The sequence below is a fragment of the Ambystoma mexicanum genome, chromosome 1q, assembly GCF_040938575.1.
Source record: "Ambystoma mexicanum isolate Mex_15411 chromosome 1q, UKY_AmexF1_1, whole genome shotgun sequence".
NCBI lineage: Eukaryota > Metazoa > Chordata > Amphibia > Caudata > Ambystomatidae > Ambystoma > Ambystoma mexicanum.
This window is the reverse complement of record NC_090922.1, coordinates 1,473,280,562-1,473,293,890: the sequence shown is the minus strand read 5'-3', so window position 1 is coordinate 1,473,293,890 and position 13,329 is coordinate 1,473,280,562. Positions and strand designations below refer to the sequence as shown.

The 13,329-nt window shown below is 46.8% G+C and overlaps 1 protein-coding gene across 1 annotated transcript in view; it reads right to left on the bottom strand.

Moving 5' to 3' along the window:
- The window catches only part of LOC138549910 (HORMA domain-containing protein 1-like), a 1,553,847-nt gene that overhangs the window by 1,313,808 nt on the left and 226,710 nt on the right, over positions 1-13,329 (bottom strand). The window contains exon 7 of the mRNA XM_069642372.1: positions 11,124-11,144. Coding sequence (XP_069498473.1) covers positions 11,124-11,144 — 21 coding nt within the window. The remainder of the gene's footprint in view (positions 1-11,123; positions 11,145-13,329) is intronic.

Below are 13,329 nucleotides of genomic sequence, written 5' to 3'. Positions count from 1 at the left end.
CAGGCTCTGCACGGATACCAAAGCGAGCAATCTACTCGCTGTGCTATTCGACCGACCGACATTTTTGATTCTGGATCAATCAGCTCATCAAGAGCATTCTTTGTTCCATACTTCAACCGAAATGGGGAAGAATCCTCCTCAGAGGATTGCTCCTCTTCATAGACATAAACCTAATCCGTGGGTTGAGGCCATGAAGTCATTGGCATTGGTTTCGCCAATGTCGTTGAGGGCGCTATAGGAATCGTCTGTGAATTCAACAAAGGAGTAGATGTTATAGACGCTGGCTTTGATAAAGTCGAAGGTGCCTTAGACAAAGGCATCCTCGAGGATGGCGTAGACTAAAACTTCGGCACTGGTGTCGACAAAACCTTCGACACAGGTGACGATGAAGTTTTGGAACCTGAAGCCATTTAGTCTGGCGTTGCCTTTGATTTATGCACCGATAGGCTTGTCGACTTGCTATTTTTCTTAGGTACCGGAGAAGGTTCTGTAGACCCTCGAGGATTTCTCACCAGATTTAGAGCGTTTAGTAGTCTCTGACCTTCCTCTGTCATCCGAAGGATGAGCTGGGGGATGGTCTTCGCGCGATTTCTTCGTGGGGGTCAGGCCGCATTCTCGAAGATTTGCATCATTGAGGCTCTGAAGGCCTCCCATTTCTAAGGGGAATCATGTTTAGTTGGACAAGTGATAACCCCTGTGGAGTCAGAAGACAAAAAGAAGAAGAAGAGGGAGATCGGTGACGTCTCTTCTTCGCCTTCTTTGAAGAAGACGAACATTTTCTCGACTGACTCCTCGATGGAAACCTCTTTGACTTACGCCGGGATGAGTCCCTAGACTCCGTGGAGTCTTTTTTTCTCTTCGAATAAGCCTTTGAAGTTTCCCTCCCCACCGCCAATTTACCTCGTCGTTCCTTGAGAGCTTTTGGTGTCATAGCCTGACAGGACCCGCAGTCATCGGTCCGATGGTCGGGACTCAGGCACCACAGGCAAACGCGATGGGGATCAGTGATCGACATCTTCTTCCCGCAATCCTGGCTTTTTTTAAACCAGTTTTTAGGGTTGAAGGATTTGAAGAGGAAGACATCTTGATTAAAAACTGAAGCGCTATTTCAAACACACGAAGCGAAAGCTTTTGGAAAAACGGAAATGAACCCATCAAGCTATTTTTACTACAGATGACGTTGACGCTATACGGCAGCCTTCGAGGGACATCGAAGTCATGAAATCGAGCACAGCACCCTCCGATGTGGTCATTGCATTTTTCCCGAAGCAACAAAGCTGATGATACGAATATCAAAGATGAGGAATACGTGGGAGGACACAATCCATTCGAAGAGGATTTTTGGGAAAAGTTTTATTTAGCAAATAATATTGTACAGAACCACTCTTCCCAAGCGATCGCCCTGGCCATCAGGGTGTTTTTTTTAGAAAGTATGGAGTGAGGACCACTTTGTGGCATTGCAAATGTTCTGCTCTCGTACACCTCTTTGTAGAGCCAGAGTAGTAGCTACTCCCCTGGTGGAATGGGCTATTTAATTCTATGGGAGTAACACTCTGAAACGCATAAAATGATCCAACGTGCAAGTGTTTGCTAGGTCACAGCTTGTCCTAATTTTTGAACAGTGTAACCAATGAACCAGGGAAGCCTATCTGATGGCTTGCATTGTTGAAATGTAAAAGCTAAGAGCACTTTTCGGGTCAAGCCTGTCTAACCTCTCTTCATCCTTAGAAGAATGAGGAGGGAGATAAAAAGCTGGAGTGTAATCTTTTGTGTTAGATGAAATTCAGAGACCACCTTTGTAAGGAGGGATGAACGCTCAAAACAACCCTTTCCTTAGAAAATACAGTAAACAGTGGTTTGCATGATAATGCTTGTAGTTCACTCACCCTACGAGCAGAGGTGATGGCTAATAAAGAGATGGTTTCCAGGTTAATAATAACCTAAGAGGACAGGAATGACACAGCTCAAAAGGTGTTCCCATTAAAAATGTAAGTACTAAGTTCAAATCCCATGGCAGAACCAGAAAAGGGACCAATGGGAATGTATTTGCCAGTCCTTTCAAGAATTGTATCACAATAGGCATCCCAAAATAAGAGCTTTGTTCCTGTCTGCATTTGAAGATGGATAACGCCGGTTGGTATCCCTTAACGGAGGGGCTAGGTGCAGTGAAAAAGAAAGCAATGCAGGTGTATTAAAAGAGAAAGGAGCTATATCATTAGCGCTGCACCAGCTGCAAAACGTGTTCCAACGGCAGTGATATAGGGCTTTGGTTGCTGGGCTTCTAGTCGAAAGCAACACCACCATAACGTCTTCCGGGAGTTCCCAATCTGTATATCTTAGAAGACTGAACCTCCATGCCTGGTTTCTGAGATGATAATGATTCCTGGATGAAGAAGACAGCCTTGTTCTTACGAGAATAGGTCTAGTCCCTGGGGAAGATGGAATGGAGGGAAGATGGACATGTCTAGAAGGTCAGGGTACCAGAGTGAGTGAAACCATCCATTCCTGGAGCTGAAGGGCCTGCGAAGGACAGACCATTTTGAATGTGTCTTTCCTGAGGAACTTGTTCAAGCTCCTCAGGCCTATGATGGGTCGCAGTCGTCCATTTGTCTTGAGACCAAGGAAATAGGTGGAGTACCAACCATGGTTTTGTTCCGATACAGGTACCGTCTCCACTGCATCTTTCTCCAACAGGGAAAGAATCTCCTGTAGGAGGAGTGCAGCTGGATTCTGAAGAGATGGTTTGCTCAGGTGACAATCTGGAGGTCTTTACAGAAATGGGGCACAGTACCCCTGGGCCACTATCAATAGTGCCCATGCATCTGAAGTAATGAGATGCCATTCTTGCAGATGCTGGGTCAGCCTGCCTCCCACTGGGGTCCTACGAGCAACGTGCTAAGAGAGGCTTTGGGGCTTTGGCTGCTGCTGATGGCAAGGAGGAGGTTGCTGGCCAACAGTTTTCCTTCCACAACCTATAGGGGAATATCTAAATCTTCTTTGCCCTTGCTTCTGACTTGTCTGACCTCTTCCCCTTTGACTGAAAATTACCACCCTTTCCAGTTGTCATGGTGGGTGTTGTTGCAGCCTGAGAAGACTGCAGTTTTTCTAGGCTGTCGTGTGACTTGGGGTAAAATAAGTTGGCCCATTAAAAGGCATATCTAAAACCCTATTAGATGTCAGGGGCAAAGACAGATTTACGCAGCCATGCAAACTGCCTGATTACTGCACTAGAGCCCATACATCTGCTAATACAATATGATGTGCCTAGTTCTGCCAGAAGGGATTAACAGGAAGCCTCCGTTTAGTAATTAATCAGGTTATTAAAACCTTCTCGCAACTCCCCTTCAGGAATGTTTCCCACAGCTTGTGCAATCACATTCCATAATGTGTAAGTATATGTTGCCAGTGAACAAGATGCGTTAATGGCTTTTAAAACCATGCTTCCTGCTGAAAAGATCCTTTTTGCAAAGGTGGCACTGCTTATTGTCCCTATCTGGAGGGATGGTTGGATAATTTGCAGATTTCTAAGTTGTCGTCTGTACAACTAAGCTCTCTGGTGTTGGATGCTTAGAGAGAAAATTAGAGTCCACAGAAGAAGGCTTGTACATTTTCGCCAACTCCTTATTTACAGCCAGAGTTGTGTCTGTTATTTTTCCAGATTTCCATAAATGGGTTCTTTAGTGCTGTATGGAAGGGCAGCACAGGCTCCTTAGGAGGGCCTTTATCTAAGATGTCAGTTAGGACATCTTGGGTAATGTCTTTTACAAGACAAACCCATCCTAAATATTATTTCACCATGTTAATGACGGTCCTATAGGCTGCATTTGGGTGAGACTTCGACTCCTTTGAGGAGGACGCCACTGAAGCCCTTTGCTTCGATGCAAACTCGGCGGTTGACGCTGTTGACACACCTCGAGTAGACATATCAGAGGACCTTCCTCTTTTGGCCTTGCAGGTCGAAGCCTTACTCAATTCCCTCCCGTTTTTGGAGGACACAGTGGGATCAACATCCTTCTTTGGCTCTTTCAAGAGACCAGGAAGGTCCGCCCTTGAAAACACCTCCAATATTTTCTCCCGTAAATGTTCCCATTTCGCTGCAGTTTTGGGGGAAGCAAACCTGACGTCTGCCGGGCAAGGAAACTGCAGATGCTGAACAATGGCATTGTTTTTTATTCTTCCGTGAAGATGAAGAGCAACGGGTAACACTTGTTGGGCCTTTACAGAGACTTATATTCCGTTGAGCTCCTACCTTTGGAGGATTTTCTTTTTGAAGGTCTGGAAGACGGATTCTGAAACTGACCGTCCTAGTGCGAGTTTCAACCTTCTCTCCTTAAAGGTCTTACTGGTTAACGATTGACAGGAGCCGCATTCGAGGACTTCATGATTTTCGTTGGGACACCAGAGACAAGTCCTGTGCAGATCAGTGATCGGCATTTTCGAGTCACAGTTCGCACATCTCTTGAAGCATGTTTTCGGTGTAGACATCATGATCAAATCACTAAAAGATTCAAAAATATTCTAACATTCGTCGAAAAAGGAATTTGCTGAGGCAAGTCGAACCGTTCCGAGAGCATGCTGTGCATGCAGAAAATTGGAGCCAAGGCAACTGGTGCAGTGCGTGCTATTTATACTATCATCAACGTCACATCCGGATGCGAGAACGGTAACCATTGAGGGGCATTGATGACAATGCTGAAAAGTGCTGCCTGCAAAACAGAATATGAATATATCTAAGGTGAGGAATCTGTGGGAGGACACAATCCATTAGAATGAACGATTCTATTTGTCCTTACACTACATGGTAGAATACTTGAGGAGCCCGGCTGCCTTAAAGTGTCAGGTCGATTTTTCTTGTTTCTCATTAAATGCAAATCTGCTTCCTTGTTTTATTTTTTACCCAGGGTGATTGTGAAAGGCAAAAAACTTTTCTTTCGAAATGTACAAAAATAAAAGAAAGATAGAAGTTTTTATTTTCTAATTTGAAACTTACATTTATTTTGTGGGAATTATTTCAAGATGGCACTCCATACGCCAGTTATTCAGTGTCAATAACAATTAATGAAGATAATTGAGAAGAACAAGTTACTTCTTACCTTGTAACGTTTTTTCGACAGGATTTTCCTCCGACGTATTCCTTGTCTTTGATAATACGTTTCCAGCTTGCTGGCCTCGGAAATTTTTTCTGTAGAGTGCGCTGCGCGTCGACGTCCGCGGAGTCGATGTCCCTCGACGGCCACCGTATCGGCGACGACGTCACCATGCCCATAAATAGCCACGCGCGGCGTCCGTTGCTCAGTTCCGTTTTGTAGCATAAGAAAAGTCCTGCCTGAATTTGTTATTGACCTTGAAGGAGCGTAAGCTGCAACCACAAGGGAAGTATTACTGCAGGGATGGATGGGAGGGGCGATAAGGAATACGTCGGAGGAACACCCCGTCGAAAGAACGTTACAAGATAAGAAGTAACTTGTTCTTTGAAGGGATTGTGTCCTCCGACGTATTCCTTATCTTTGATAGACTCCCATAGCAGTGGCATGCAATTGGAGGTGGGAGTAAGAATGTTATGTATCCCTTTAGGGATGGACCGAATGTAATACGGCCTTGCCAAATCTGGTCTCTTGACTAGTGGAGGAACCCAGGTTGTAAAATTTTGTGAATGTATGTGCGGACGACCATGTGGCAGCGGCACATATGTCTCTGACCGGTACCCCTCTTTGGAGAGCCGAAGAGGCTGCGATACCCCTGGTTGAATGAGCCCTAAGATTTTGGGGTGGCTCTTTCCCTGCCAGTTTGTAACATTCCAGAATGGCCAAAATAATCCACCTGGAAATGGTTTGTTTTGTTATGGGTAATCCCAACTTGTGACCTGAATATCCTACAAACAGTTGGTCTGCTTGCCTGATCCTAGCCATTCTTCTGATGTAAAAGCTTAGAGCTCGCCTTGGGTCCAGCCTATGCAGCCTTTCTTCCTCTTTCCCCGGATGGGGAGGAGGGTAGAACGAAGGTAAGGTAATTTTCTGAGTAATATGAAATTCAGAAACCACCTTTGGGGGGAAATTAGGCTTCACCTGTAGGACAACTTTATCCTTGTGGAAAATTGTATGTGGGGGTTTACAGGAGAGAGCTTGTAGCTCGCTCATCCTCCTAGCAGATGTTAGTGCTACCAATAGGACAGTTTTAAGCGTGAGAAATCTCAGCGAACAAGAGTGAAGTGGTTCGAATGGAGTGCCCATTAGGAAGTTTAAGACTAAATTTAAGTCCCATAAGGGAACTTGGAATGGTTTTGGAGGATAAACATTAGTTAATCCCTTGAGAAATGCTATCACTAGAGGTAGTTTGAAATACGATGGTTCCTCCGCATTGCGCTTGAAGATCGAAAGCGCTGCGAGATAGCCTTTTACAGTGCCAAATTGAAGGCCTGAGTTTGCCAGGTAGAGTAGAAACGATAACACCGTTGGTGTACCACATGAAAACGGGTCGATATTCCCTTCTCTACACCAGCTGCAAAATTTGTTCCAACGGCAGCGGTATAAAGACTTTGTTGCTGGCCTTCTGGCCGAAAGCAACACCTCATGATGTCATCAGGGAGATACCAATCCTTGTACCTCACCCTTTCAGAAGCCAAGCGTGAAGGTTGAGGGTTCTGATGTCTGGATGGAGAACCTGACCTCCCTTCTGCGAGAGAAGATTCTCTTTGAGTGGAAGACAGATTGGAGGGCAGATGGACATATCTAGAAGGTCCGGGTACCACGTTCTCCTGGCCCAGTCCAGGGCAATTAGGATCATGGTTTTCCGGAATCTTCTCAACCTCCTGATCATTTGAGGAATAACAGGGACTGGTCGAAACGCGTAAAGGAGTGGAAACTCCCAGTCCACTACGAACGCGTCTCCTAGAGCTCCTCTCAGGGGAAATTCCCTTGAACAGAACAGATTGCACTTCCTGTTGGTGCTTGTGGCGAACAGATCCACCTGAGGGGTTCCCCAAAGGGCGAAGATCTCTTGAAGGACTTCCTGAGTTAGCTCCCACTCGTGGGAGACTGTGCTCTGCCTGCTGAGAGCGTCCGCTGTCAAGTTCTTCTCTCCGGCTAGGTGGACTGCTGATAGAGAGATTCCTTCCTGAATTGCCCAAAACCAGAGCTGCATTGCCTCTCTGCACAGTGGCAGTGACCCTACGCCTCCTCTTTTGTTGAGGTAGTGCATGGCCACCGTGTTGTCCATCATTATTAGGACATTTCTCCCCTGTACTGATGGCAGGAAAGCTTTCAGCGCTAGTCTGATCGCTCTCAGCTCCAATAGGTTGATGTGTAGTCTGGACTCCGATGGAGACCAATGACCGCTGATGGTCAAGTCGTTGGCATGGGCTCCCCACCCCGTGAGTGAGGCGTCTGTGACTACTGTTATCTCCGGCCATGGTTGCCAAAACAGTTCTCCTTTCAAGATGTTCTCTGGATAGGCCCACCATTGAAGGTCGCGGGCTACCTTGTCCGGAATCCGGAGGAGATCTGTCATTCCCCCTGAGAATTGCGACCACTGAGTTCTCAGTGCCCACTGAAGAGATCTCATTCTCAGGCGATCCTCTGGCACAAGGAAGATGCAGGATGCCATGAGGTCGAGCAACCTCAAAAAGTCGAAGGCTGGGAAACGTTGGGCATTTTGAAACTTGTTGACCATCTGCAGAATATCTTGAGCCCTCACCTCTGGTGGCGAGGCTTTTCCCAGGGAAGTGTCCAGGACCGCTCTAATGAACTGGAGTCTCTGTGACTTCTTTAAATTGAGGGAGAAGCCCAGTTTGTGAAGGAAGTGGCAGACATAATCTAGCTGGGTCTGAGCTTGTTCCGAAGATACAGCCCTGATCAGCCAATCGTCCAGGTAGGGGTAGACGTGGATCCCTTCCCTCCTTAGACTCGCAACCACTACCGACATTAGCTTGGTGAAGACCCTCGGGCGGAGGTCAGCCCAAATGGCAGAATTCGAAATTGATAATGAGAGTCGCCAATTGCGAACCTCAGGTATTTCCTGTGTTTGAGATGGATTGGCACATGGAAATAAGCATCCTGAAGGTCCAGAGATACCAGCCAGTCCTGGAGCTGGAGGGCCTGAAGGATCTGAGAGAGAGTTACCATATTGAACTTGTCCTTCCTAACGAACTTGATCAATTCTCGTAAGTCCAGGATGGGTCTCAGTCCTCCGTACTTCTTTGGTATGAGAAAGTAGGGGGAGTACCAGCCCTTGTTCCTGTTCGCTACAGGTACCGGTTCTATGGCACCTTTCTCTAGCAGGTCTTTAATTTCCTGCAAGAGGAGCAGATCTGGAACTTTTAGAGAGCTGTTCCCCGGTGGATGACTCTGAGGGATGTGTAGAAAGGGTAGGCAGTAACCCTGGGCAACTGTCTCCAATGCCCAAGCATCTGACGTAATAGTCTGCCATTCCTTCAGATGGTGAGTTAACCTGCCCCCTACAGGTGTCTTGTGTGGAAAGACCTCAGAGTGGTTTGGTGGCGGCTGATGCAGATGCCGAGGGTAAAGAGGCACCTGCTGCTGCTGCTGCCTTAGTACTTTTGACCCGTCCACCTCGGGTGTATCTCCTTTGGCCTCTTTGAGCCGGCTGTCCTCTGCCTTTCCCGAATGCGGAATAATAGCGAAAGGACTTTCCTCTCCCAGAGGTTCCTGAGGGGCGAAAAGGAGTTTGGCGGATAGCAGCTCCTAAAGACTTTGCTGCTGCTTTAGACGTCTGCAACTTTTCCAGATTGTCATCAGCCTTTTTTCCGAATAATGAAGAGCCGTCAAAGGGCATATTCAAAAGTCTGGCCTGTACATCTGGAGCAAAGCCAGACTTTCGCAACCACGCATGCCTGCGGATTGTTGTACTTGCCGCCATGGCCCTGCTGATACTGTCAGCGGAATCGATGCCAGTTTGAAGTGACTCGCACATGGCATCTTTGCCATCTTTAATAATGTTAAGGAAGGCTTCCTTTTCCTCTCCTTCGGGTATGCAGTCAGCCGCTGATGAAGCACACTTCCACAGTGTGTGACTGAACCTGGCGAGCGTACAGGTGGCGTTGATGGACTTCAACGCCATACTACAAGCAGAGAAGACTTTCTTTGCCATAGAATCGTACCTCTTGTCATCTCTATCCTGTGGGACAGTAGGGCAAGCGGTCATGCTGCTTGATGAAGTTGCCACTTGGACCACCAGACTCTCTGGAGTCGGGTGTTTCGATAAGTATTCAGGGTCAGCTGCAGCTACCCTATACTTGGCTGATAATCTTTTATTGACAGCAGGGATAACTTCAGGAGTTTCCCAGTTAGATGCAATCTTTCTTTGTAAAGCTGTATGGAAGGGGACCACAGGATCCTCCTGTGGACCTTTGTCTAATATGTCTGCTAAGTCATCCTGTTGAAAAACAGGCGAAGGCGCAGACCAACCCATGAATTCAATAATTCTTGCCATCAAGGTTCTATAGGGTGTTTCGGCATGTTCCCCTGGGTCTGGTTTAACAAAATCCACTTCTGGGGAAGTGTCCAGCCCACTTGCCTCATGTAATGACTCCTGCAGGTCTTTCAACCTTCTTTCCTCAGAGGTGAAATCCTCTGAAACAGGTAGTGTGGTCCTCTGCAACCCGAAGGTTTCCTGGTCAGAATCTTCCCCTTCTTCATAAATTGAAGATCATCCAGGGTACTCTGACCTCTGAAATGGTATAAAACCCATTTTTAAGGCAGAAGGAGCCAAACTCGTCATTATTGGGCGAGAAAAAGTCGATGTCGTCGACGCCGATGTGACAGGCTTCGAAGGCGCCGAGAACAGCGTCGAGAAAACTGGAAGAGGCCTCGAAGAACTCGAGAGGATCGGGATCCTACTTGAGGATATCGACGACGATCTCAGCGTCGTGCCGGAGGCTCTTGGAATCACTGTTGGCTGTGGAGTAGCCGTGGTCTTCTCTTTCATCTGCGTCGACGTCGGTGTCGACGATGGCATCGAGTCGATCGACCGATGCTTCGAAGAACCCTTCGACAACGGCGTCGATGGCGCTGATCCATGCGTCGAAGGGATCTTCGACGATGGCGTCGAAGACAATGCCTTCTTACCCGATGGCCCGTGACGCTCTCGGGTGGAATGTTTCGCCGGGTGCTGCAGCCTTTTGATTTTTTGGGTTTTTCACCTGGGGTATCACCCTCAGCTGTCTTCGAGGGGGGCGAGGCCGCTTTCTCGAAGACGCTTAACATTTTCTTCCTGAATTCCTCCCACTCAGCCTGAGAGCTGTGTTTTGTCAGGCAGGAGACCCTTTCTGGGGAAACAGAAGATGACGAGGAAGGGGATCTTCGACGTCTCTTCTTTGAGTGTCTTGATCTCGACGAATGGTGGGAGCTACTTTGAGATCCAGAATGGGAATTTTTTCGACGGCGAGGAGACGAATACTTCGACTCGGCCGAAGAAACTTTCGAGGAGGTTTTGACTGACTTACCTCTCTCGAGCTTCCCCTTGCGCTCCTTCAAGACTTTCACCGTCATGGACAGGCAGTCCTCACACTCCGAACAATGGTGCCCGCCTCCCAAGCACCACAAGCAGATCCTGTGTGGATCCGTTATCGACATTTTTTTTACCGCAGTCTCGACATTTTTTGAAGCCGGATCGCGGCGTTGTCGGTTCCGATGAAGAAGCCATCGAGAACGAGTTGGTATATTCGAGTAGATGTAGATTAGGTTATCTGACTGAACTGAGCAACGATGTTCCGAGGTCCCACGAAGCACAGAAAAACGGAACTGAGCAATGGACGCCATGCGTGGCTATTTATGGGCATGGTGACGTCGGCGCCGATACGGTGGCCGTCGAGGGACATCGACTCGGCGGACGTTGACGCGCAGCGCCCTCTACAGAAAACATTTCCGAGGCCAGCAAGCTGGAAACATATTATCAAAGATAAGGAATACATCGGAGGACACAATCCCTTCCAAATACATGTATTTATTTATTCAGGTTTATTTTTAGTAGCCCTATGCATTGTGCTTTAATGTATCTACATAATTGGTTAACCAGAAAATATTGAAAATACTGAAATAATTGAATTCACTTTATTTGAAGACTATTCCAACACATTTGACAAGTTAAATATAAAAAAATATACTCACTCCAATTATCATCATATGCAACTGTAAAAAATATAAAAATAACACATTAAGTACTGCAAAGAAACAATAAAAATGTCTATTCACATAACAAATGCTACTTGTAACAGTGGTCTGAAACAGTGTATAAAATGGTAACTACATTCCAACAAGTGAAAGGCTGATTATTAGATTGTATGGTCCTTTGTGCAGTGGTCATTCAGCAAATGATCTGACCAACCAGGTGGTCACCAGCGACACAAACTGACCCCAAAGCCTCTCAAAGATGTCACTTTACTGAATAACCAGTCAAAATACCACACTTTCGAAACGGTTGTACATCACATTAGAGGATTCTCTCAGGGGTTACCAAGTTACAGTTAATAATAATATCACATGACTTGTAAGTCTCAAGCCAAACCAGGTCACTCTAAACAGATGTGCCAGCTATTCCACCTAACCATTCCCATCCACTTGGCTAACCAATACACCAGCTGACAAAAGTTAGGATCATAAGTCAAACCATTGGCCTAACACATAGTCACCAACCAAAGCATACAATATTTTAAAAGGTCACTAGTTCATCCATTTATATGGTCACCAGCCACACAAATGCCTTTAAACAGGTATAAAAGCTAATGTCACTGATCAATGTATACTGCAATTACATCCATACTATCACAAATTATCCACCAGTCAGATTTACTTTCATCAATTTACAAGCCATACAAAAGGAGTTAGTGCACCCATTGTTACAGTCTAAGGGACTCATTATGAGTCTGGCAGTATATGTTAAGGATGGCGGTAACAGAATTACCATGATTTTTTCCATACTGCCGAATGATGAGTCTGTGCTAATTCCGCTGGTGTAATTAGCCCCAGTGGAATTACAGCCAACATCTGTTGGATTCAATGGATGTCCGACATGGTCAAAACACCATCACGGAGGAAGTCTTCAAGATGTTGGCCTTGGGGGTTATCGAGCCTGCTCGCATCTTCTGGGCTAGCCCAATGGTACTGGTCCCTAAAAGGTCCAGCAGCAGCAAAACCGAGGCCCGCTTTTGCGTGGATTACCGGGGCTCAACTATGTCAGGGAGATAGACGCACACTGCATCCCTCAGGCAGATGAACTGATTGACTAGTTAGAAGCTGCCAAGCTCACGTGTACCTTGACCTCACGGCAGGGTACTGGCAGGTCAGTCTGACCAATCAAGCAAAACAGTGGTTTGCATTCTTGATCCGGGAAGGGCATTATGAGTTCACTGTTCTGCCATTCGGACTAAAGAATGCACTGCCACCTTCCAAAAGATGGTGAACCAGGTCCAAATAGGGTTGGAAGACTTCATCGTTGCCTACATAGACGACGTTCGATATTCAGCAACACTTGGATCGATCATCTATCCCATCTGGAACAGGTGCTTCCAGCCATGCGGAAGGCTGGCTTGACTATCAAGGTCGTCCAAGTGCCATATAGTGCAGGGTACTCTGGTAGGTGGAGGTAAGAAACAGCCTCTGCCCAGGCGGTGATGGATTGGGGCATCCCCACCACCCAGACTCAAGTTAGGACCATCCTAAGCCTCACAGGTTATTACTGGCATTGTTTAATGGGTATCGGATACTTGCTCTCCCCCTGAATGATGTGACATCACAGAAACGGCCAAAGAAGGTCATGTGGACCCCTGCCTGTCAGTCATTCTTCCAGAGCTTGAAGGATGGCCTGTGCCAAACCCCATTTCTATGGGTCCCGGATTTTGGCAAGAGTTTATCATCAGACAGACGCTTAAGAATTTGGCTTTGTTGCAGTGCTGGAACAACTGAACTCTGAGGGGGTAGAACAATCTTGTGTGTACCGAAGTAGGAGCTTGACCAAGCGAGAGCGCAACTGGGCCACCATTGAGAAGGAGGCATTTGCAGTGTTTTGGGAGGTACCCTCTATGGGTCTCCCTTCACTGTGCAAACAGACCACAGACCTCTTAGGTGGTTATGGTCATGCAGGGAGAGAATCACAAGTTATTGTGTCTGGCTATAGCCCTACAGGGAATGGACATGGACATCCAACACAAACATGGGGTGCAGCACTCCAATGAAGATGGCCTCAGTCTGTATTTTCACCAGGAGGATGAGCCAGACCCTTAGAAGGGTGAGTCTCTACCTTTGCGATGAGTTGCCATCTGGCAAGGGTGTAAAACCGTGGCTTTTTTTTATTTGTATTCATAAATATCATGATGAT